Consider the following 25,897-nt stretch of genomic DNA (forward strand, 5'->3'; position numbering starts at 1 on the left):
AATAGTTATTTACTTTTCATTAGCTCAAGTAAAAAATATTTGAATCATTACCCTATTTTTTATTTTATTTGGATGAATGAAACACTTTGCATCTTTGTTTTATTCGCACAAACTTTATTTGATTTGAACATTTTGGAATAATGTATTTATTTATACAGCATACTTTTATATGGCTCACTGGTAAATACCTTTTTTTTTTTTAAACCAAATTTAAAAACTAAAATACTGAATGCTGATTAAGAAACCTCTTATTGAATGTGTGTTGATTGTGTTGTTTGGACTGTAGAACTATGCAGTTGTTGCCTTTAATTTCACATGGTTACAGTTAATCTTTTAATTTTATGCCAGTTCTATGTAGTTTCAACCCAATTCAAATACAAAAGCTAAATGCTGATGTCTTTACCATCTATGTTTGTATTAAATGTACTGTAGTCTACTGCTTGTAAAAAAATCAGTAACGGCCATGAAAAATCATGATTGTGCATCCCTAATTATGAGTGATGAATACAGGGATGTAATTATTAGGCTCATTACAAAAAAAGACGGAAATAAAGAGTGACACACAAACAAACTGTCATGTTATAAAGCCTATTTGCTAATTTTCCTTCATTTTATGAGAAGATCATTAATCTCTGGAATAAGAGATAAGCAAAAGGTTTCTGTTTACAGTTCATAGTGATTTAAATAATACCCAGTTATATAAACAGTTACTTTAAAATCATGTTATTAATTATATCTCAAAGTCATTCAAGCAAACCTGGAGTACATGCATAACTTTTTTCACACTGGCTAATTTTACATTTAATATTTAACATTATTTAATTGCCTATTTCACAGCCAGCTTAAAGCATTGTTATTGGCTGTCTGAGGTGTTACGTAACAATACTATTTCTCTCTGAAGGGGAAGCTCTGGTCTCACACAAAGTTTCCACTGACACTGTACAGCAACCCACATGCATCACTCACAGTGATCCTCAGTTTTAACAGAACAACATTCACATCTGCAACACGCATACACACATAACATAAATCATTTCTCACTCAGAGAAATGTTTTTCGGATGTTCCCATTCAAAAACACAGCAGTTACCAGCAACAGCGAACACGAAGTTCATAAAAAAACGAGCCAGTGGACTGCCTGAACGACTAGCTGACTAATGGCTTTTAAAGGGGTAGTTCACCCAAAAATGTAAAATTCTGTCATAATTTACTCACTCTACATGTTGTTCCAAACCTTTATTAATTTATTTTACAGAACACAGAAGATATTTTAAAGAATATTGGTAACCAACATATCTCAAAATATCTCCCTTTAGGTTCCACAGAAGAAAAGTAGTCATACAGGTTTGGAAAGACACGAGGGTGAGAAAATGATGACAGAAATTTCATTTTGGGCTAAACTATGAATTTGTAGCAAGAGTTAAAAGTCTTGAACAGTGATGGATATTTCCTGGATTTCCATTGCAGGGTTACCTTACCTACAGATCTGGGAAAACACAACAGCTGAAAAGACAGAACCATTGTCCACAAAAAAACATGCACTTACGCTCATTCATGAACAGCAGACATACAAACGGGAACACACACACAATTTTCTCTTGCAGTGCATGCATAACATGAAAGAAAGTAGAAATTCTTAAGATTAATAAAAACACTACACTCATACAGGCCGAGTCAAATGAGTGGTTTGCCACAAGGAGGTGATGCAGTGAGCAGAAGTGGGAGATGAAAATGAGAGCTGAGTGACAAGATAGAAGCAGATCACAAACACACAGACACGCACACACAAGATGTGCTAATGATAACGCTCCAGCCTCAGTTTACTTCCTTTTCTCAAACAAGCAAAAAAATAATTTAATAAATTAATGAAAACTGATAGCTATTAGCTATGCATGTAGAAAAGCAGAATTGAAGTGGTCAAATTTGAACTTGAAACATTAAAGATGACTTTAGATGTAATGCTAGAAGTATTGGAAAATGCAGCACTTGCTGAGATGGCAGAGGACGTTTTCTGTGGTTTTCACTAGCTGAAGATATTTTCTTGTGGTTATGCTAATACATTTGGCCTACAGAAAGTGTGCTTAGGTTTGTTGAAACAGTTCATTATGAAATTCAACAAAAAACTTAGTGGTCAATGTATGAGGCCTTTCTTGATGTGACAGGATGTCAAACGTTACAGTATAAAATGTTTGGGATCAGTATGATTTTTTTAAGAAATGTATTTACCCAACAAAGATGCATGATTAAAGGGATACTCCACCTCAAAATGAAAATTTTGTAATTAATCACTTACCCCCCATGTCATTCCAAACCCGTAAAAGCTTTGTTTGTCTTTGGAACACAATTTAAGATATTTTGGATGACAACCGGGAGGCTTGTGACTGTCCCATTGACTGCCAAGAAAAATACACTGTCAGAGTCCAGAAAAGTATAAAAGACATCGTCAGAATAGTCCAACTGCCATCAATGGTTCAACCGTAACATTGAAGTTACAAGTGCTGTTTTCATGAGGACAACCACATAGAGAACTGAGAAATTGTGACAATAATACACTTCAAACTTCTTATAGCTTAACTTGGATCATGACTTTGGCATTTTAAAAATATTCAACAACAAAGAAAACTGAATCAAACCCACAGTACAACTGTTAGTAGTCTTTAAGAGTAATAAGTTGTATTAGTGTTAAGTATTTTAGTATTCTGGTCTGGTGAAACTGGGGAGTTCTGACAAGGAGGAAACAAAACCATCCAAGCCTAAGCTTCACACAGATGATATGCTATACCAAACAAATGCAACTATTTGAAAACATATCCATTAAAGGGCATTTTGAGAGCGATGGAGACAAAAGAGCAGTAAAATGAATGGGGCCCTCTAAAAATGGCCTGAGGTAAGTGTGTGTGTCTCTGGTGTTTACATGTCAGCCAGTTGTGTGTGTGTGAGAGTGTGTGTATACAGCAGCAGTCATCTACCCATGCCAACTGCCTGAATGACATACAAAAACACATGCATGTGCACAATCGCACGCAAAAAGCTCTTCAGCAAGGCGCGCAAAACTCTGCACCACAAAGAACAAAACACCAAACATCCTCTTATAGAGAGTCTTTAGATCACAGCTGTAAGTGTGAAAGCTGCATCTTCCACACACACACACACACACACACACACACAAACACAATATCTGTCCTAGCACTGATGGACATTACAGTGTTTAGTATCTACTATGAGTTTTAAAATATAAACAAAAAAAACTGGACAGTCCTCAAAAGCAAATCATAAAGACATTTAATTTCAAACACAGTTTGAGCGCTAATTTCAACTAAAGCAAATCTGGACCTCTCTTCTCCCTACCACAATAACTCTGTGGGAAGCACATACCTAGCCGGCAGAAATTTCATTTAACACCAGAGGGTTCAGTCCACCACAATTACAACAGAATCTAACCACTGGCCTCCTTTTGCACACAGGTGAAATACATGCTAGAGATGACCTCAATTCAGCACAACCAAAAACCGAGCAGTATAGTATCTTCTGTTCTGATTGTTCACCCTACTTAGTGTTAAACATTTTGAGACTCTAACTATGAAAGTATTCGTAATGTTACAAAAAAGATACTGAACGAAGAGAGAGGCTGAATATGCGGTCACAGAGTTCCTTGACCTACAGTATACAGATCAGGATAATGTCTAAACATCTAGTCTGGTCACAGGTTCTGTCACTATTCTCTAATTTCAACCTAATTATTTTCTTTGTTTTGTTTTCAGATGCCCCTTTTCCATTCAATGAAAGTGAATGGTGACAAGTAAAAGTAGTCCAGGTTGCTTGTAAGTCATTGACAACTTGTTGTTTAAATTTGTTACATAGGCTGATTTAATATTTTAAAGTGGTCATTGGATTCCCATTTTCCACAAGTTGATATGATCCTTTAGGGTCTTAAAGAAAAGTCTAGAACATACTTTGGTTAAAATTTCTCAATGGTAGTGTAAAACAACACCCTTTTTACATGTCTCTTTAAATGCTAAGGAGCTCCACTCACCCCACCCCTCTCTTCTGTGGGGTGAACAGCCATTCTCATGAGACTGTTTACTTGAGCCTCATTTAGCCATGGAACCTGCTAACTAGCACATTATTAGGAAAGGTGATTTGCAAAAATTCATAAAAGAACCTTATAGACGGTTTCAACGGCATCAACATAAACAAACGTTAATGCGCGTGAGCGCTTTTGTGGACCTAACTTAACTTCCGGTAGACTCCAAATAGAATCAATAACAACAGCCAAGTCCCTCTAGAGTATATATTTTTTGATAACAAACAAAATGTGTTTTCTGTGGATCAGGCGGACTTAATGAAAATGCTAATTCATTATTTGCCAGCAGGAGATGTTTTAAAGCATAGACATAAATTGCGAGAAATAGAGGTTTCCCCATTAACAGCTGTAAACAAAGCAGAGCTGGTACGCTCACATGCTGCTTTATCATGCATATAACATGCAAGTCTTCTTTCAAAAATACAGCGATATAAAAACACCCATGCCTCGTTTTGATATTTAAACATAAATGTAAGGAATTATTATTATTAAACGTGGAGTACGTTACGTAACGTTACATTACTCATGTTTATTTAACGAAGCCTTTTTGAAATCGATCAGTTTTAAAATTGTGGCGAGTCTCCAAAAATAAATAAATGTATGGGAAACACATCCCACAGCACAACCACCTGAGCCCAACTTCAGTCTACTCATCACCTTGGCTTTAACTGCGTTTGTAGATGGCACCGCAGCCAGACCGATATACACAACACAGACCGGAAGATAACTTAGGTCCAGGCGCGTGCGCCCAATGAAACCGTCTATACTCACTTCTTCTGTAGGTGAAGCTGGATCACAAATGATTCGCGCAAACATAGATGCATTTAGGTTGATTGGGACTGGGGCACATTCCCTTCAAAAACAAAAGAAATCCTCTGCATCTTCAGTGGATCAGATGTCGGAAGTAAATGACGACTGCTATGTTCATAATTACATCCAACAACAAAACACATCAATCGCCAAGTGATTTCAAAACAATGGCGGACTGTTCACAGCTCACTCAGGGTAGGTCTGTGCTAAAATGCCAGTGTCAATCAACAATCGTGGGAGGGGCCTGGGTCTGTGTGACATCACACAGCCAAGAAGCTGAGAACGGCTTGATTTGAGAAAAGGTATATTATTTATAAGGATAAAAAAAAAAAAAATTAAAAACCTGGTGCATTTTTATCATTAAAGGGTGGATGTTTACAAACACTGCCAACACACATTTATGTTCAAACAACATGTAAAAGTGAATTTATCATCCGATGAGCCCCTTAAATAATAATGTTTTAAATCAATTAAGACAACTGATCATATTTTCATGAATACCTTTTGAGAACTGCTCTCTCTCGTTTAAAACAAAACTGATTAATATTTACATCTTCTAAAGTTGGCATGAAATGAAAACTGAAACTATCCATTTTGTAAATAAATGTTATACTGTAGATTAGAAAGATCAGGTCTAGGTTTGGTCTTTTTACAATTAAAAAACATTTACAATCTACTTCTGTTTAACTGCAGCTAGAATTTTATTCAAATATTCAGACATTTGCTTCCAGCACTGTGGCACTTGTATATCTGCTACGGTTGGGATGGGTGATATATCGCATGCGATTATCATGTGCTTTTCGTCAGTAAAGCAGGTTCCCTGATTACCACTAAATCACCATCACCTGCTTTCAAATGGAGCGCCATTTAATAGAACTGTAGTTCACTGACAAGCTACGCAATATCACGTTTATTATCGAAGGCAAATCATCTGCGATAATGAACGTGTAATATTTACAACTATTTACAGAAATGCAATATAATATACATAACTATGTTTTCAGATGTGTATAAAGGCCTTACTTAATGAAATATAATAAGTATGTTTTATTACCTTAGATTGAGCAATTTTTTATATACATACACTGCGGGTCCCCTTACATGGAAGTCGCCACTATGTGTCTAAAGTAGCCCTAAACGGTCAAACTGCTCTACAGAGCATGTTTCGTCACTTTGTTGTTTTTACGAATAAAACACAGACACAATGAATAACAAGTACATTGACATTTGCAATAACATCGATTTATTGAATAATTAAGTAAATATAATTCCTTAATTTACCTTTTTAAAGTAATCTCATTGCTCTCTGCTGTCTTTACCAACAACATCTTTACTTGTGTAGGCTACCGTAGCTTCTCTAAAGGTAGTGGTGAGCGGGGGATTGAGCCGTTGGTCGCAACCTCACCACTAGATGCCGCTATAATTTACACACTGCACCTTTAACGTTAAAAATAGTTATTAAGTGCAATAAGTTGCAGAAAACAACTCTTTGCGGTCTCATCTTCACACCTGAAGCATGCAGAATTTCCAAGAAGCAAACAAAAAGTCCTCAAAATTATTGAAAATAATTAAACTGTCAGTAATTAAAAAGCAAAAGGACAAACACAATATAATAAAAAGATACAAATGAAACAAACTGTGCTTTAATATTTTTTCTATTCAAGTTTTTCAAGCAGTTTATAGCCTACTACAGAAATTTTTTATCAGATGTAAAATAAAACAGCATAGTCTTCACTGTAAGAATTAAATTTTTTGTTTCTTATTAAAGCTACAAAAGTCCTTCACTTAAAAGCAGTGTGTGATTTTGAATTTGTCTTTTGTTGTTTGATTGATATTAAAGCACACAATTGAAGCAGGAAAATAGCCCGCTGTCACTTTAAGAGACACACGGATCCATTTGCAAGTATTGCCTATTAACAGACACGCACAGAGAAGGTACTGTACAGGCACCAAAAGCTCACTGCTCGGAAGAAAAATATTAATATTGGGGTCGGTGTTTATATGAATTAATTTCTGAAGGTAACTGACTTCACAAAAGTTTCAATGGCATTTTTTCCCCTCTTATCACTGCTGATCCATAAGCGCCACCTCCTGTCAGAGAATGAATTTGTGTTCTCATTCAGCCTGTCTGTTTTTCTTTCATGCAGGTTTTACCTTTGTATCTTTGTTTGTATCGTGGTTCAAATGCAGTGTTTGGTTCTAATTTCAAATGCCTTTTTAAAAATTTTTATATACGTTTAGTTATAGTAGAAGTAGCAACTGCCTGTTTTTTTGCAAAACTTTTTTGATAGCAATCAAATAAGTTAAAATAGCAATCGTTAAGTTAAGTTGTCTAAATGTATTATTAAATGTATTTATATAATCTGTGGAAGACATAGAACAATAAAATATGTTCATCCAATCATATCCCTCGGTTTGAGGGATACTATACGCTTTCCTACCTGACTGTCAACATATGTATTTGCCTCTGTGCACCCTGTTTGCATAGACAATGATATGTCATCAGTGCAATCCATTCTGCTATTGCAGACAAAACAAAAATGGAAAGCCACATTATTGCAATGTTATGTGTTATGCGTGAATGAGACGTGAGGTAATTTTGAGTTGCTGGTTAAAGGGTTAGTTCACCCAAAAATGAAAATTATGTCATTAATAACTCACCCTCATGTCGTTCCAAACCCGTAAGACCTCCGTTCATCTTCAGAACACAGTTTAAGATATTTGATTAAGATATCTTAGAAATCGACTACCTTACCTTTACTGTAGGGCTCTGCAAAAAATTTGCAATCATAATCGTAGGCGATTGATTGCTGATTATGATTCCAATATTGCGTAGCTTGTCAGTGAACTACCGATCTGTGTATTAAATGCCGCTTCATCTGAAAGCACATACTGGAGATTTACTTCTAATCACAGAAACGGCTTTACTAACGAGATGCGCATGAAAATTGCATTTGATTATTTGCCCAGCCCTACTATCATGTCCAAAGGATAAGAGGGTGAGTAAACGAGAGTGAGGTCAATGATTCCTTTAAGATATAAAAATGAGTCTAAAAGCTGTAAATAAAAGTAAAATGGACAAAGTCTACAAATTTTAAAACTTTTACTGGAAAAATTATACTAAACAACTCCTTAAGTGAGTTCCATTCAAAAAACAGTAAAGAGCTAATTTAAACTAATTTTAAAGGTAAAATTAGTCAAATTACTATGGTAATTTACTCAGGAAGATACATGGTAAAAAGCTCATTTAAACTCATTTTAAAGGGATAGTCCACTCAATTTAAATTCTGTCTGCAAATATTTAACCACATGTCCTTGATTTATGACTTGTTTGCAAAATATAAAAAAGAAGCTTTTTTTTGAAGAATGCTAGTAGCCAAACGGATTACAACAGGCTTGAATTGTATAAATAAAAAAATTCTCAAAATATCTTCTATGTTCCACAAAAAAAGATATTCGATAAATAAAAACAGATATTATAAAATAAGTCCTGACAATTTACATTTTTGGTTGAATTATCCCTAACACTCATTTTAAGGAAGTTAAAAGATGTACAGTGCAAAGTTCAACTGCAAAACTCTTTATACTGCTATTAGTATGTTATGCTGAAGTATGTATGTTCTAGTCATATATCATTTCAAGGAATATTGCTGTAACTTTATAAGGGATTTCCCAAAGAACAGAAAGAGAGGAATGGGGGATGCTTCTGATGTTGGATGCGTCATGCAAAAGTCTGTGTCGGAATAACCTCTGGGGGGAGGGGGGGGGGGCATGTGGGCGCTAATATACAATAATGATCAATGGCTTGATGGTAAACAAAACCTCCTGTTCGCCTGAATTAATAACGTGCCAGCGTGTCAGAATAATCTCAAAAGGGTTTGGAGCATTTCCCGCCCACACATACAAAACAAACACAGAGGCTTTGGACAAAAGCACTCTGTTACATACAAAAAATACATATAAACAAGGGGGTGAGACAAAATTTGAAAAGAAAAAGTACACCAGAAAACACAGGCAAATAACTTAAAGTTTTTAAAAAAAACTGTCAAAAGGCATCACTGTTCAGCAACACCTGTCATTTTAAAGCTCAACCTTAAATTGTGATAACTTTGATTAATAAATGCATTTCTAAATGCATTTAGAAAGCAGATATGCATAGTACACAAAAATACAAACCGACTAACTCACAGCAATCCTAAACACTATGTGCAATAAGGTCAAAGTGGGAAGGGTATTCCCTGCGGCATTCAGCTGCATATCAAACAGGAAGTTGACAGCTCAAAGCGAGAGAGACAGCGTCTACAATGAGATGTTACTTTTTCCATTAAGTAAACGTAGGCCTCAGGGCTGCTATGATGTCTCAACCAAATCATGTTACAAAACATCTCTAGCGAGACACAAACTACCATGCAAATATCCACTCTGCTGTTTACTGTATCTTGCACTTTTGTGTGATTGGAGCTGTTGCAAAGGACATTTCCTCGGGATCAATTCATACCTAATCTTTGTCAATCTTAAAGAGGAACCTTCTTCAAACATTTAATGTTGATCAGTCCTATACAACAAAGAAAGCCCAGGTAAAAATGGGAGTATTGCTGAGTGTGTATGCAATGAGTTAACGTGTCTGTCATTTTATTTGACCCAAGTGGAAAGTCACGGGACGTTGTGATTATGCAGGAGTAGAGTCTGCAGGGACATCTGATGCAATGGGAATTCTTTATTAATCGCTGATGGGTTGTCACATTGACACTAGCTCATTCTGTATAAATGACAGTTGATACGATATCTTCTGTATGTTAATTTGGAAGTGTCACTGTTCTTATTTGAATATCAAGCATGCAGTTATTGCATAAACGAAAGTGTTAAGAGTGGCAAACGTGTCATGCGTCAAAAGTGCAATTCTGTCATGGAGATTGACATGATAAGCAACAACGGCAAGTGAAATTGCTTTTCAAAAACTTTCTGACAAAGTGTTCGGAGTCACTGCTGTCGAGTGTAAGATTGCACAAGATTGTGCCACTATTCTTAAGAGCAGCTCACATCCCTCAATGAAACACAACAGAATACTTTAGTACAGTACAGTCTTACATAACAAAAACAGCTCTTTTTAAGTGTCCTCTGAAACAAACAGTAGTAGGGCAACGTAACTTGATGCGCACTGTTTCTATGTGAACATTTTGTCTCAATGAGGAAGTATAAAACAGGTTTCTCAAGTTCTATATTGCTTGTCACTCGTACATTATCTAGCGGTTTATCTCTTGAAACAATATTTCCTTTGCAAAGGGAAGACTATTCCCTGCACATGCCTTTGAGACAAAACCTTATGCAGCTCAGTAAATGTGTGAGCTGGTGGCTCATTATGAGGAGTGTCTAAAAATCCTGCAGGACGTGGACACTTGCATCTCAATCCAGCAAGCCACCTCAACAGACGGTTTTCCACTCTGAGGCTCACGGCCAGGTACATTACAGAGCGCAAACCACTTTGGATTTGCCTGAATTCAAACTAAGGGTCATAAAAGAGTGTGAATGGAAAATGCCGGTTTCGTTGGTCATAATGTCCCTTGTCATAAAAAAAGAGCAAAGCTGATATATGACTTCATGATTACACATTAGTCTACCAAACTATCCATGACTTCCAGAAATAAGACATTTCTCTTCATATTCAGACTTCTGCACAGCACAAGCTTCACAATATGTGCTTATGATGATAACTCTCATGGTTACTCTCAGCATAAGTCCACAACTTGGAGGCTGAATCACAATTCATCATTTCAGAGATCTCTTTAGCAATGGATCGCACCTAAGCTGGAAACTCCTCTTCTCCTATTTCTTACGATTTAAGAGATATACAAGCCTATGAAAATAAAGCACAACTTTCTTCCGCTGTAGAGAACGCGTGTTCTGCCTACTGTCGGCACGAGTAACGTGAAACACTTAGAAGCAGCCAGGTACTGTAAATACACGAGAGCTTACTCACCGTTTGGTCCATATCTTTCAGAATTAATTTTCACTTGTTCCAGCGTGAGTCCAGTGTTTTCGTTCACACCGAAGTTTGCTAAAACTTCTGATGCAGATTTAGTGTGGGCGTTTTCCATCTCGAGGAACTGTTTACTACGAGCACTTGAACGGCATGTATTTGTGACAAATGACACCGAAATCACTGACGGGCTTCGAGAAGTGGCCGAATTTCCACCGAGATGCTTTCAGACCGCCAAGTGGAGGTGGTAGTCTGCGCAGACGTCCACCTGCCCCTTCTGCAAGCCGCCGGTTTGAGCCCCGTGAAAGCTGCTGCTCTGTTTGCGCTCGAGCGATGTGAGTGCGTGCGCACGCGCTCCGCGTCCTCTGAAGGTGCGCGAGGTCCCCGCCTCTTTTTCCGTGAGCTCGCGTGTTTGAGCACCGTACGCCAGAGCTTATTGGCTCGCGTTACCTGAGAAGAGAAAGGCAGCAACTCACTTTCTCGGTGTGTGTATGAAAAAAAAAATACTCCGTAATAGAGAACTGCGCCAACCTAATTTCCGCGTCAGGAGGAGAATAAAACGGTGAGCAGTTTGTCGTGGATGAAGGAATCTGTCGAGGTGACTCCGTGCGCGTCATCTGTGAGCTTGTCAAACCGTCACAGCTCAAACCTGTCTCAATATTTCCTCTGAATCTGATTAATGTATCTGGAAGCTATTATTAACCATTAACTGGCCGTGACATATGAAACAAAAGTATCCACGGTAGAGAAGCCTTGGCATTTACAAACTGCTTTTGCGTCTGTCTGTTTGTTTGCTTGCTTACTGAATGCATAGATTCGTGTTTACAGTATGTAAGGGGTTTACAGTTAAGCGATTTAGTTAAGTTCTAGATTTATTTAACATATCCTTTATTGATTTTTATCTGAATCACAACGTTTACTTATATTGCAAACTGCAACATTATCATCCAATTATTCACTTGTAAAGCATCATAAAGCACTGAGAGCTGCCTCACAAGGAAAACAGTGTAGGCTACTGCACAGAGGGGGAGATAGCTTTAGAACAAGGTGCTCCAGTTCTTTCCTGGCTCATAGTTTCTCTTCTGTCCCTGTGCAAAGCCTATATATAGAAAATATATACTGCTAAACTCATGTTAAAACAAACTTTATAGGTTACAACATCATTGCCTGCAGAAGTGATAGGAGGTCTTTGGGAAAATTAAGTAATTGTTAGATCAAAGCTGGCATCACAAATGAAAGTGGCAGCCCAATCTGGCTTGGCTTTTCACCTCTCAAACGGTTTTCACACTTGGTTTTATTGCATTGTCTGAACCTGAATTCAGTTCCACCAATCTCCCCTGTCTGATCTCTTTTCTGATTGTGGATCGAAACACAGTGCGTCATGAATGACCCCGTCCCCAAGCTGATTTCATTGGTCAATTTAATCACACAGTCATGTAAAGAAAAATTGTGACTTAATGGATTCAGTTCTGAATTAAGAAATATGGATCCTGATTCCTGACAGAGATTAATGCTGTTTTTAATAATGTGATACTAAAACAATAAGTTTAAATTTAGAGTTAGGGAGCAGAGGCATTCTAACTTTGCCAAACTCCCCTCTTTTTATTTTAATTTACAGAAATAGATTTTGAGTGTATAGAAATATAATTGTTTTTTTAGTTTATTTTAAGTTTTTTTTTTTTTTTTCTGGCCACCTAGTGGGCCCCGGGCTCCTGGTTGAGCACCACTGACTTAGGGGTTAATAGGGGTTAGTGTTTTAGTGTTTAGTGTAGGCAATAACATTTTCCAAACTGGCTACCAGGTGGGCTATTTTCTTAACTGGTTTGGGGGAAAATGGGCCAGTACAGGCATTGTTAACTATTGTAATGTTTCAAATTAGAAATAGATAATGCCAGCTTCACAGCTTTATTGTTTTTATTGTGACAGATTGTCCACCACAATTTCTCATGTACAGTAGTGATTGGAGAAGTGACTCCTTTTGAAACTTTGAATTAATTGTTTTGTAAAGTGATTTACTTGCAGTGTGCTTGGACATTAAAGGGGTCATATGATACGATTTACATTTTTCCTTTCTCTTTGGAGTGTTACAAGCCCTTGGTGAATAAAGAAGATCTGTAAAGTTCGAAGACTAAAGTCTCAAATCCAAAGCGATATTCTTTATAAAAGTTTAAAAATAGGCTCATTTTACAACTCCCCCAGAGTTAAACAGTTGAGTTTTACCATTTTTAATCCATTCAGCCAATCTCCAGGTCAGGCGGTAGCACTTTTAGTTTAGCTTAGCATAGATCATTGAATCTTATTAGACCGTTAGCATCTCGCCCAAAATGACCAAAGAGTTTCTACATTTTTCCTCTTTAAAACTTGACTCTTCTGTAGTTACATTGTGTACTTCGACCGATGGAAAATGAAAAAATGATTTTTCTATGGCTAGGAACTCTCATTCCGGCGTAATAATCAAGGAACTTTGTTGCCATACTTTGGGTGCAGCAGGCGCAGTGATATTACGCTGCGCCTGAAAATAGTCCCAAGCTAATTTGTGTAGTTGCAGCTATAGCAGAGTTGCTTGGGACTATTTTCAGGTGCTGCGTAATAACATTGTGCCAGCTGCACCCATGGCGAGCATGATTTCACCAAGTACAACATGTTCCTGGATTAACATCCTTGTCGATCCTGGAACAACATTCCAATCAACCAATCAGAATTAAGATATAATATCTGTTAATATCTGTTTTAGGTTTACGATAAAAAGTTTCTGATCCAGGAACATGTCTTACTGGGTAAAATCACAGCGATCCTGCACCCATGGTATTACCCCGGAACGAGAGTATAGTTCCTAGCCATATCGGCCTAGAAAATCTTTTTTTTTCATTTTAATTTAATTTGTTTAACTCTAGGGGAGTTGGACAATGAACCTATTTTCACAAAAAGTGGAGTTTTATTTTAAGAATTGTCCATGCCCTCCTGAAATGCCTCGTTTAAATACGCCCCTACATGTCTACGTCACTGTGGGAAGATTTCACACAAAGAAAGAAGGCATAACTTTTATTCTCGCTGTAGTATTGTTGTTGCCGCCGCCATGTTGTGGAGATTATAACAAATGCAGACATGGTTTGTTTACGCAGCGCGATGCGCAAAACAATGCGTAAAAACACAATATAAGTCATTATAATCAGTAATTTTTTCCCCACTGGATGCAACAAATGTCTCCTTTGTGGTGGGTTTTATTGGTTTTGTCTGGTCGTGCTGAGAGATGGCATCACAGTATGGTAAGGGGCACAACATTTCCGTTACACACTTGAGGTATTCAGCCAATCACAATGCACTTGATTTTATGGCAAATCAGTGTAGACTTCACCTTTCAGAATGATGAGCTTTGTAAAAAATCAATGCATTTCAGAAAGGCGTGGCACAAAGGAGCAACAATAATATACATTACTTGGAAAATAATGTGTTTTTTAAACCTTAAACCTCATAAACACATTGCATTACACCAAATACACAACATAATGTTCTTGTTAGCAACATCATATGACCCCTTTAAAACATTTGCTGGTTAAATCCAGTGCAAAAATATGCTGTACATATGGCATGTTTTACAAAGCATATCAGTAAACACCAAGAAGGAATTAACAATAGTTTAAATTTAAATTATTTATATATGTCTATGATTTATTTGTAGCATGTAAAAACAGACAGAGTTACTGAAAAATTGTGAACTTAAATTCTAAACTGTTAAATGAAATGCACATTGCATAAAAAACAGAAATGTTAGTCTGTATGTAGCTCTGTCCAAAAGTTAAGCTTCTGCAGAGTAATGCTGTCTTAACAAAGCCCTCACAGAGAACACTGTGGATACCCTACTTTAAACCCATCGCCTCTAGAACACAATGTGCTTTTGAGGACTATATTTATCTGAAAATGGCCCAGGTCTCTTTCCACCTATCCAGGTCATAATCAGCTTCCACCCAAGTACAGGAGCTCTGTTTAGACATAAGTTTTGTGAGTGGATCTAGGACCAGCTTTCACTGCTGAAAAACATAACCTTCATCATTATGTTCAGAAGCAAAGGGCAACAGCCCTGTTCTCAATAATGATGTTCTTAGAAGTTACACTTCATAAATTGAACTTGAAAAGAGCCTACTTTACTTAATCAGCTTACCGCACTGATGATCAGTATTCAGGCTACTTTCTGCATTTGATCAATTCAGATATTGACTCCCTTCTTGACTCCACATAGAGTTGGATAGAGGCCTCCTTGGGTTAAGCCAATGGCTTAAGGAATGCAGCACACTACTGCAAATTGATGGATAAGATTGCCTTGATGGAAAGAATGTTAATAGGACATCATTCGCATAATTTGCCACTTCCCATTTTCAATACAGTGTAGCCTATACCGATTTAGCATTAGGTGTGATGCATCTTTTTCAGGTGTCAAATCTAAAGTGACTCAGCTTGAAGCTGCAGATAACTCATTATGTTGACAGTCTCTCCCTAGCCATTTGTTTTTAAATATATATCATTTGTGATGAAGAAAGTTACCCCAGTTTCATCACATTGACTGCAAATTTATTGGCCAAACAATCTCACCACATAAAACCAGTGTGACTATTTTATTTTTGACATAAAACCCAAGCCACCCTCCCCCTAAAGAAGAAAAAACAGAAGGGACACCCTTGAATGCCAAAGTCCTTACAGAAAGGAAATCCTTCCCCCTTTTCCCTGACTCTTTTACCACACTGGCATACAATGGATGTCTGTGCAAGTTAAAGTTTTCAGACACCAAATATTCCACTCGGGTTTTTGAGCCTCCCAGCTGCATTTGCCTTCAAGCCTGGCTGGTCTCACCATCACTTTGCATTATGCAAATCAGTTCCTAAATAGGTTTAATTTTCTGTTTTGTATACCATCGTAGACATACATTGTTTTTTAAATATTTGCCACAAGAAATGTATCCTCTTGTCTCTCTCCTTTCTCATTCTCTTTCATGTGTAAAGAAAGGGATCCACCAATTTGCCATCAACACTAAACATATGTAATAATGCCAAAATATAGTTATAAAATAAAAGAAACAATAAGTGATAACTGCCATTATTTTAATTCTCAGCTGTGTCGTGACGGGAGAGAGCCGCTGTGATATCTGCTACAGGCAGACTTTACTGCGGTACCTTCATTGACTTTGACTCAAGGAGATCTGGAGTGAGACTAATCCCCAGACTGCAGCAGCTGCATCTGACAGAGAAAGAAAGAAAGAAAGAATGAGAGAGAGAGAGAGAGAGAGAGAGAGAGAGAGATAAAGAGAGAGATTGTGCTCATGCTAGCATCCCCTACACTCCATACCAATCAAATACAATGTACTTCATCTTCCTTTCTCTCCTTCTGTTCCACACACAGACTCGAAGCACATCACATCTGTGACGCAGTAGTCCTTTCACAGGATGGTACCAGGGGATGCCGGTGCACTGTCTGCCAGTCTGCCTGACGGGAGTAACAGATGAGAGAGGGAAAAGGGGAGGAGGAAGAAAAAGAGGTTTGTCTGAATTGCAGAATAACAATTATGTGCAATCCACTCATATCTAATATTGGTTTAAGCCAATTGGATCACAAGTCCAATATTTTTGACCAAGAATTTAATAATAATAATAATAAAAAGATATCATATAAAGGGGTGAGAGGAAACTAGAGATAATAAATGAATAATGTGTTTTATAATTTGACATTGACTGACCATTTCAAATATTTCCAAGTGTGGATTATGTTCAAACATGAAAATTTAAACAATGCCAGAGAATACATACACATTTAATTTATTCTGCCTTTTTTCTTGCTCCATATTATACTTGCACAAAAGAGTTACATCTCAGTGCTTTGCCCATCTTCATCTATTAGTCACCACCTAATGGAATCAAATGGTCTATAATGAACCAATTACTATGCAGTGAAAGTTGTTGACTGTTAAAATGCCAGTCAGCCAGGTGGCCTATTGAAATGACATCACTAAACATAGCTTGTGCCCTCATCTCATCATGATCTTATTCATTTCAATCTATTGCGAGTGAAATGCTTTCCTAGAATCTGCTGATACTTCTATGATACTTTCTGAATATTTACGTACAAAATGAATGAGAATTTTTTTTTTACGTTTATTTATGGGCAGCTGTGGCCTAATGGTTAGAGAGTTGGACTTGTAACCCAAAGGTCGCAGGTTCGAGTCTCAATGTGCTCTCTTCCACCCTCAATACCCATGGCTGAAGTGCCCTTGAGCAAGGCACTGAACCCCAAGTCGCTCCCCTGGCGCTGGATCTATAGCTACCCACTGCTCCGGGTGTGTGTTCATGGTGTGTTCACTTCTCACTGCTGTGTGTGTGTGCACTTGGATGGGTTAAATGCAGGACACCAATTTCGAGTGTGGGTTACCATACTTGGCAAATGTCACGACTTTAAGAATATATTTTACGTGGTTTCCTGTAGTTCCAGTCATATTTTGCTCCTAACATCCGCAACATATCTCAGTGCTCTCTGTAAAGGGTTTATAAGACATGAAGCTTTGTAATAAGGGCTGTTAGTGCTTCAGCACATGCACTAATATAAATGCAAATACATACCACAGAGTGATGTAAAGTATTTGCAACACAGCAAGAGCAAAAGAGGGAAGGGTTATGTATTGTGTGGGCAAACATTACGGAAATATATTATTTCATAATGCACTGACACATAAATAAACATTAACCACCAAAAAGCGCCTCTATTAAACATGAAAAGAACATCATGATAAACTTAGCACCAAACAAATCTATAGATGTAAATTAAATCAGCGTTAATTACTCGCATCAAAAGGTACGTAGCATGGTGCAGAAGGAAGCATGCATGCAGCACCTCGAGTGTTACTCTAAATCAAAATAATTATCCTCTCAGAGGAAAAACAATGAGCAACCTAGTGTGAGCGATACTGTACTCCAGAACATGATGTTCCTTATTGGTTGATCTCATCTGTACTTATTGTGTGAAATAATGTAAAGCTTATAATTTTTCAAACTATATCAGGGCAATAATTCCTTCCCTCCAGCAACCTGTAAATGAAACTTATTAAAAAAACATTTATCCAATCCATTTTAGAAAGACAAAATCACTTCCCTCCCTACATTAATTTTTACATGTGCGAGAAGCAGCTACAGTAAATGTTTGCATTTGGATTTATTACTGTACATCACAATAAGGAAGAAAAGACAATTTACGTTTCATGCTGACAGTTACAGATTCTTGTAGTCTCATCTTAGAAATGTCTTCAGTCATTCTCAGCCTAAGGTCTGTGTATTTTTTTAAACATATTGTTCATTCAATTGGTCATTTATTTAAACATGGTCATGGTGGATTTGCTTTCCAAGGTATTCTTAGTTGTCAGTCAGCAACAACTACTAAATATAGCTTGTTCTGCTCTGTTTTCTGCTCTATTATAGACTTAATTAATGTGCATAGGTCTAAACTACTAACTTGATCTTATTTACTTTGTCACTGTGACAAAAAAATAAATAAAAAGATTATTGGGATCAGATTGAGTCTGTTTTTATAATAATGGTAAATACACTAACACTGTTGTTAAGCTGGTGTGCATTGGGAAACGAACTAATAGGGAGAAAAATAATAGACAGTCAGACTCAGTAAAAGAAAAAAGACAGGAAAAGAGAGGGAACAAACCAAAATGAAAGAGACATTGATGAAGTAGAAAAAGGGCAGCTGGGATAAAATAAAAGTTAGGCCAAGCAAAATCAGGGATGCAAAGATAATGTGTGAATGAGAAGAGAGAGAGATTAAACTGGAGCTGGTGTCATTGATAGTCCAGCTCCTACTGACAGAATGGCCTAGTGGTAAAGAAAAGGCTTCGGTAGATATTGATTGTGAGAGCACGCTGGTCTTGATTTACAAAGAGAAAGCTGCTTAAGCCAGTGTTTTTTTTCCCGTTTTTTTTTTTTTTTGGGTATAAACAAATGCAAACTGTGCTGCCAAAGGAGACAGGCAAAGAAGGGCCTTTCAGAAACAGGCAGAAAGGCAAATAAAAAATATGCAAGTAAATGCAGCACACTAACTGACCAACTAAAATGAATTTGACTCCAACAAATACAGCACTGAATAATACTTTAGTATTATTGCATGTACATGTAGAAAAAGACCAAATTCAGCAACAGTCTCAATTGTTTATTAAAATGGCTTGTACTACATGAATAAATATCTCTATTAAAGATGCCACTCACCTTCAAGATGCCTTGCTGTTTATCACCCTTCAATGAGATTAACAAATGTCATTTAAAAGTCACACTGTAACATTTGTTTTGTCTAATTAATCAAAAAAGTGAAACACAACAAATATTACCTTACATCAATTAAAAGTTAAGGAGGCCATAATAATAATAATTTTCATGTCTATAGAACTTTTCATAAAGCCAGGGACACTAAAACAAAAGGATACCAAAAGAAAGAAAGTACAGTACATAACAGACAGAAATAAAACTGAGAAATGTGCTCATGGTCAGTCTTATTTTTTCTGATTCTTGAAATATTAATTTATTGTAATCTGAAAGCTCTAGAGTTTTGAAAAACAAACCCATATAGCACAATGCAAAAGTCATCAGCTTGTCTGTCAAAGCTCCAGAGACTGAGACTTATAAGAAACAGATCTGACTCTCTAATTACACTCTACCTCCCTTTGATTACCTGCCCTATGAGCTGAGCACGCTCACATGGGCGACTGATCTTGAAGTTCCCCCTTGATGAAGAACCCAAAGGAGAGATCATGTCCAAATGATTAGTGTATCACATTCAGGCTTTTGAGCGGAGTACACACACTGGTTAACTTGTTGCCAGCTTGTTCAGTTCAAGGATCACTGCATTTCCTCTTAAATGCCTCTAATCCTTCCCCGTTTTAAAATTGATGTACTCTTGTGTCACTCGTTTCCTTAATCCTTTTTTTACTTCCACTTTCTCTACTTCTTTCTCTCTGTTGGTTACTATTTTTTTTCTTCAGTCATATCATTTGTAATAAGGAACTGACTGCAGCTTTAGTGAACGTCTTTTTTTCTCCCTTACTGTCAGCATAGTAACCTCTAGAGGAATCTGGCATTACAATATTATATATCAAATTTATTATGTCCAGGTCATGACACTATGATTTTGTTATTCTTTTCCCTCACCCGTTGTTACCACCCTTTTAAAGGGGGTCATATTATACTTTTCCATTAACTTTTTCTCCCTGTGGTTCACTTACATTGTTAGTAACTTTTTTTTTTTTTGCAAAAGAACTGTCATTTTTTTCATGCCCACTTTCCACTCTATCTCTGTAGAATTAAACTAGCCATTTCTTGCTGCTGTGTGTTTAAGATTAATCATTTCTCACATACAAAATGTAACCATTATGATGGGTTCACAAAACAATCCAAGCTTAAATATGCCTCTCCAAATAAAAAAAAAGATCAGGGACATTGTTATATCGCTTTTCTGATATTGTCTAATCCATTAGAATGAAAGAAAATGCTTCTATTCTGAACACTCTATAGGCATTTTGATGTGTAAATGTGGGTGGTCATATTATATTATTAAAATTATATGATTTGTTTTTTTTTTTCTTTTTATTGTGGAGGAAGTTTTGAGTTCTGAAATTCACAGTATACTGTATGTTTTCATAAAACAAGTCTTTTATCTCAAAAGATCAAGGAAATATTAGCTGTTCAGCATATGACCCCTCTAATGATGCAGCTCATCTATTTATACATCAGCCAGATAGCAGCACATTGTGAACAGCACTTATTCATTGTAAGCTGACTGAGAAAAGAGTTTTTCACCTTTCAAGAAATAGTTTAGCTAAAAAATAAAAACATTTACTCGCATAACATTTCCAAACATGTATCACTTTCTTTCTTCTGTACAACACAAAGGAATATTCAAAAGCAATCTATCGCTTTAAGAATTTCTTTTTCAAAGTAAAGCACAAAGCTATGATATCTCTCTCACTTTCTCCTTCTATGTGCAGAAATACATATGACGTGTTTTCCACCGTTCAGCCGTTCTTTGGTAAAAGCTGAATTCTTAAAAAGATGAGCATGAACTGTGCATCATAAATATTCTGTTAATAAGAAATCTGCTGTGCAGCTTTGACTAGGAGAGAATGATTTGACATAGTCCCTAAAGGCAGGAACAAATAAGATGCATCAATGTGTCAATTTGGACAGGATCATTCTGACAGAACTCTAATTTGTTTTTCTCTGTGCTGCTTAATGCTCTGCTTGTACACCACACTGAAAGAACTTTCTCTACTTCTCAGGGCACAGCGCGATCATCTGCACAGTCCAAACTAAACATCCAGCTAAACTAAACTAAAGAGGTATGAACTCTGTCTTGCGGCTGTCTTGGTGACAAGGATTAAGTATTGGGGTCATGTGTAAAGAGCATTTCCATTCCACTGAATAAAACAAGAGTGTAAAGTCCAAGTATGTTTTTCCCATAGCACATATACACTACTATGATACAGTTTAGGGTTGGTAAGATTTTATGTTTCTCACATAATGAAAATAATATGTTGAATTAGTGCTGGTATTATACATTATGATATGCTGATTTGGTGCTTAAGAAACATTTCTTCTTATTAATATTGAAAACAGTTGTGCTGCTTAATATTAAGAAACTGTGATAACTTTTAAGGATTATTTGAATCGAAGGTTGAATAAAAATTTTATTGAGTTAAAATATGAAAATAACAATATTTCTGAATGAAAATATTAATGAAAGAAATAAACAAATAAATCTCAATGACCCGAATCGTTTGAACAGTTGCATAGATATTTGATCATTCCCAAAATGATGATACACATTATCACTTTTTCTAGTGCGCTATAAACCACTCTCGGGCCTTAAATACTAAGAATAGAGAATGGTTTGAAATTAGAGATCTAGAGAGTTAGATATGGAGCATCTTGTGCAGATGCTATAGCTCTATCTAGCCACAGATCTGGTCCTCTGGGATGTGTCATTTTCCTGCCCGTTTGACCTTTGACCCCAGTGTGTTTGGCCTGCACTGGGATGAGAGATTGATAAAAACAAACATGTAGGGATTTCAAAATGTAAGAAGTGCTACATTGTTTTCATAAAATGAGAAACTGAATCACTTAAGTTTTGATCAGTCTCCCAGTATCACTGGCATTTCATATTATGATGTTTCACATAAATGCATCAATTATAACTAACAGCATTTCTGGTTGCCTCCAGTATAGCACTGTAGTAAACACCATTTCAAATGAAATGAAATGATCCTAAAAAGATGAGATGACTCAACATTGGAACTGACCTTAGATTAGTATCATATCATCTTAATTTGGTTGTTTCCATTATGATCATGAGAACAAAATCATTTGAGATCAGCTTACCAGACATGGAACCCAAAAAAACTGGAAAGAAATACCATACAAGAAAGTAATACTAGCAGTATGCAATCTAATTCCCATTATTTAAACAGAATTAGGGGTGTGTAGCAGAAGGCCCAGACTGCTCTCTTCATTTATCTGTAGTCTTACAGCATATGTTATAAATGCTGCAGAGAGGAAATGTCAAATCAACAGCCCCCCACACCTTATCAACAGGAAGTGAAGAAAACTTTTCTGTCACACACCATGCCTTTGAATCGCTTCTTTCAGAGAAACACACATACACACAAACAGCAGAAATATATTCTCTGTGAAGAAGGTACAGATGAATGATTTTTCCACTCTGCCGATAATAACTTTTTTCAACCTTTATAACTGTCACACAATTCTCCTGTCATCACCATCAAGTGCCATCTTTATGCAGGTTGTTCAGAAGTCAGTGAATGAATGAATGAGTGAACGATCAACCAATGCCAACATAAAAATATATTTTAAAATTATGAATGAGTTCATCCAAGGTTCACACTAGAGTTATGGAAGAGGGCAGATATGCTTGGCTTGCTTTCCGTAATGAAACTAGACAGAAGCTCCAAGTTCCCCACTGGAAATAACTGTGGATAAAGAAGAGAGACTTATTGCATGGGAAGAATTTCAATAAGTAAAATGGGGTATTCACATATTTATATATTCTTGAAATTACTAGCAGCAAGATAATAAATAGAGCCAACTTAAAAAACAAATCTGAAAAAAAAAAAACACATTAAACTATATATACTGTCTGCACATACAGAAAATATCACTAAGGCAGCTATGGAATGTACATTAGAAACAAAACACAGTGAAACTGGATTTAATTCAAACATGCATAATCCAGACCACTGACATTCAGGTCTACAGACATTAGTTTGTGCTACAAGGCAAAGAGCTCCTCCCAGAGAGGATGTGACCCTCTGCAAACAGGATTCGAGATGGCAAATCAAACAAAGATTAGCATGCAGAAGTATTCATATCGTCTAATATTTCTTATTGTCATGGTTTTTCTACAGCATGTCTCAATACTTATAAAAAGAGTTAAAATTATGGAGTAAAGTTAGACATTGGAAGACATAGGGCACCACTGAGGGAAATATAGTGTAATATTGGATGCAATATCCATAATAAGTAAACTAGACTTGTCAGAAGTCTCATAAAATAAGATTTATGTTTGTTAATAAGACTTTATGAAGTCAATAAAATGAAATAGACAGAGTGATAATGGACATTGCATTAAAAAAACTCATGGAAGGGCAATAACACCAATCTGTTTATATAAGAGAGCTTATTCATCATACGCTACTGTTATTTGTGAAATTTGGACAGCATTCTGATCTAGTCATGATTACAGATGCACTCCTTTCTGGAAAAGAGAATATGCTCTTATGAGTCAGCTATAGTACAGTATGTTAGGAAACCTGGTGTTGTTGTCTTTTTTTCTTCTTTTTTTCAGTTATGAGCCTGCAGTGCTCTTAGTTCAAGAATTTTAATATTCACTACAATCTGACAAGGCTCAAAGGATTACCCCATCAACTGACAACTGATGCGTTTACAAGCCACTAAACCCACAGCCAACATTGTTAACACAATTAACTTAAGCTTTGAATTCAATAAGCTGATTTAAAAGATAAAGTTTCTCCTGAGATGCCAATCACAGCTCACAACCATTTACCATCTAGAGTACAAATCTAGCCACCTTCAAGTACACAGCAAAGGTATTTCAGGATGTGTTATGTCCCCCATTCTTTGCTATGAATCCTGTAATTGTTGTCCTTCTTCCTATCTGTTTTATGGTGTACTACCAGTGTGCTGCTCTCAGCGTTCAGCTTTTGGCATCAGTGGCTGGTGCTCAGTGCGGCATTACATGGAAGTATTCGAGGGAAATAGGCCTAATTACTGTATGTGTTTTGCAAGCTCAGCTGTATGTAGAGAGATATAGCTGTTAGGTAAGTGATATTCATAATTGATATGAAAGGACATGCAGATATCTTATATATATATTATATGTTATCACATGAAAAGTGCATGGATTAAAAAATAATAATAATATCACTAATAATAATAATAATAGTAAAATAAAAGGTTTTGCTTAGAATGTTGTTTTCCCTCCAGCTAAAAATATGTATGCATAAATTGCAATGAAAATACATGAAATCCAGATGAACATTAGCCTCAGTGTGTCAGTCACGTGACTGAATAATTCACTCGGAAGAAAATGTCATCAGATCAGATATTGTACAAAAGCTATCCCTGGGGTTGTGCCTTTTCTAACAATATACCTTTGTACTTAAAAGGTCCATATTAGTAACTTAAAGGTACATATTAGTATCTAAAATAAACAAAAGTGTACATTTTTGAAAGGTACCACTACATTACTTTTGTACCTTTTTTTCAGAGAGTGTATAACATCTCAAATGTTGCTGGTCATTCTACAAAGCAGGAGCCAAAGCCCGTCATCAAAATGATTGGCATGCTGTCACTAAAGATAACCCATCTGCTGCTTGATAGTTAACAAAGTTTGTCAGAGCATTTTGTCTGTGCTCTCTAAAGCACAAGTGCTTTACTATGTTTAATAATAGAGAAACAGTAGCTAGAACTCCCATTTGTAGTTTGCGTTAACTTTATCCCCAGGTGAATGATTTTGCGATATTCCGTTTTTTTCCCCCTGCATAAATTAAATGTGCAACTTAGATGCATATACTAATACATATCATGATATTTAATATTATACAATTATTACATATTATTTAGAGGGGAAAAACAATAAAATCAAATCAATAAGTTAATTTAATGTTTTGGAAAAAGATGATGAAACTATACTAAATGGTTAAACTATTCTTATTGATCTTAATAATAATAATTATAAAAAGAGTTAAATGGTTGCTGTAACAACATCATTGCGCAAACATGAATGCAAATAGAGCTTTTTTGAAATGAAATTTCATACAGAGAGCTGCCACAGCTCCAGAATGGCCTTCGGCACTGAGGGGGAAGTGAAGCGTTTCTCACAAAATGTGCTGTTTTTTATTTCCTAGGAAGAGGAGGAGGGGAGAAAAAGATTTTTGGTTCTTTTACACTTCAGATGAGTTCAGATGCGCGCACACATAAACACACACACAGCTCAGCGATAAGGGGGCAATCAATCTTCATCATCACAGTTGTTCATTGAAATAGCCATCAAACCGTGTGTCATCTTCATGCCTCATTTGGTCACTCCATCCAAACACCCTCAACGCACAGCATCACGTCACCCTCTCCCCTCTTGCATACCCAGCTGGTTGCTCGTCTTTCTTCTTTCTGCTTGTGATACTGAGGCAGTGGGTGGGCTTCCCTCCCTCTCTTTCTTCAAGCAGCACCCATTACCAATGCAGCACCAGTGACTCAGCCTGCTTTCTTCCATCTTACACCTCACAGACACAAACAAACCAACTCATACACAAACAACTCACTCGACACATGCAAAGCACATGCCCACAGTCACCCTTCTCTCCCACACACACAAATACATGCAAACGCAATTAAATCCCACACACAGCCGCTGACCTCTTAGTCCCTTCAGATCCCCTTAAACGTATAAATAAGGGCAGCA

General features: G+C 36.6%; 1 protein-coding gene and 2 long non-coding RNA genes across 3 annotated transcripts in view; 1 reads left to right on the forward strand and 2 right to left on the reverse strand.

The window, feature by feature from the left end:
* atp2a3 (ATPase sarcoplasmic/endoplasmic reticulum Ca2+ transporting 3) overlaps positions 1 to 11,369 on the reverse strand; it is a 54,954-nt gene extending 43,585 nt beyond the window's left edge. The window contains exon 1 of the mRNA XM_052555639.1: positions 10,871 to 11,369. Within this exon, the coding sequence (XP_052411599.1) occupies positions 10,871 to 10,988 (118 nt within the window). The 5' untranslated portion in view covers positions 10,989 to 11,369. The remainder of the gene's footprint in view (positions 1 to 10,870) is intronic.
* Positions 11,302 to 24,144, forward strand: LOC127957212 (uncharacterized). The gene is made up of 3 exons (XR_008153737.1): positions 11,302 to 11,432; positions 16,262 to 16,397; positions 21,180 to 24,144. It is a non-coding gene; the product is annotated as an uncharacterized LOC127957212 (long non-coding RNA).
* LOC127957213 (uncharacterized) lies at positions 14,366 to 16,338 on the reverse strand. The gene is made up of 2 exons (XR_008153738.1): positions 16,208 to 16,338; positions 14,366 to 16,099 (listed from the first exon to the last, which is right to left on the reverse strand). It is a non-coding gene; the product is annotated as an uncharacterized LOC127957213 (long non-coding RNA).
* Positions 24,145 to 25,897: the final 1,753 nt, after the last annotated feature.

This window comes from Carassius gibelio, chromosome B5 (genome assembly GCF_023724105.1).
Source record: "Carassius gibelio isolate Cgi1373 ecotype wild population from Czech Republic chromosome B5, carGib1.2-hapl.c, whole genome shotgun sequence".
Classification (NCBI taxonomy): Eukaryota; Metazoa; Chordata; class Actinopteri; order Cypriniformes; family Cyprinidae; genus Carassius; species Carassius gibelio.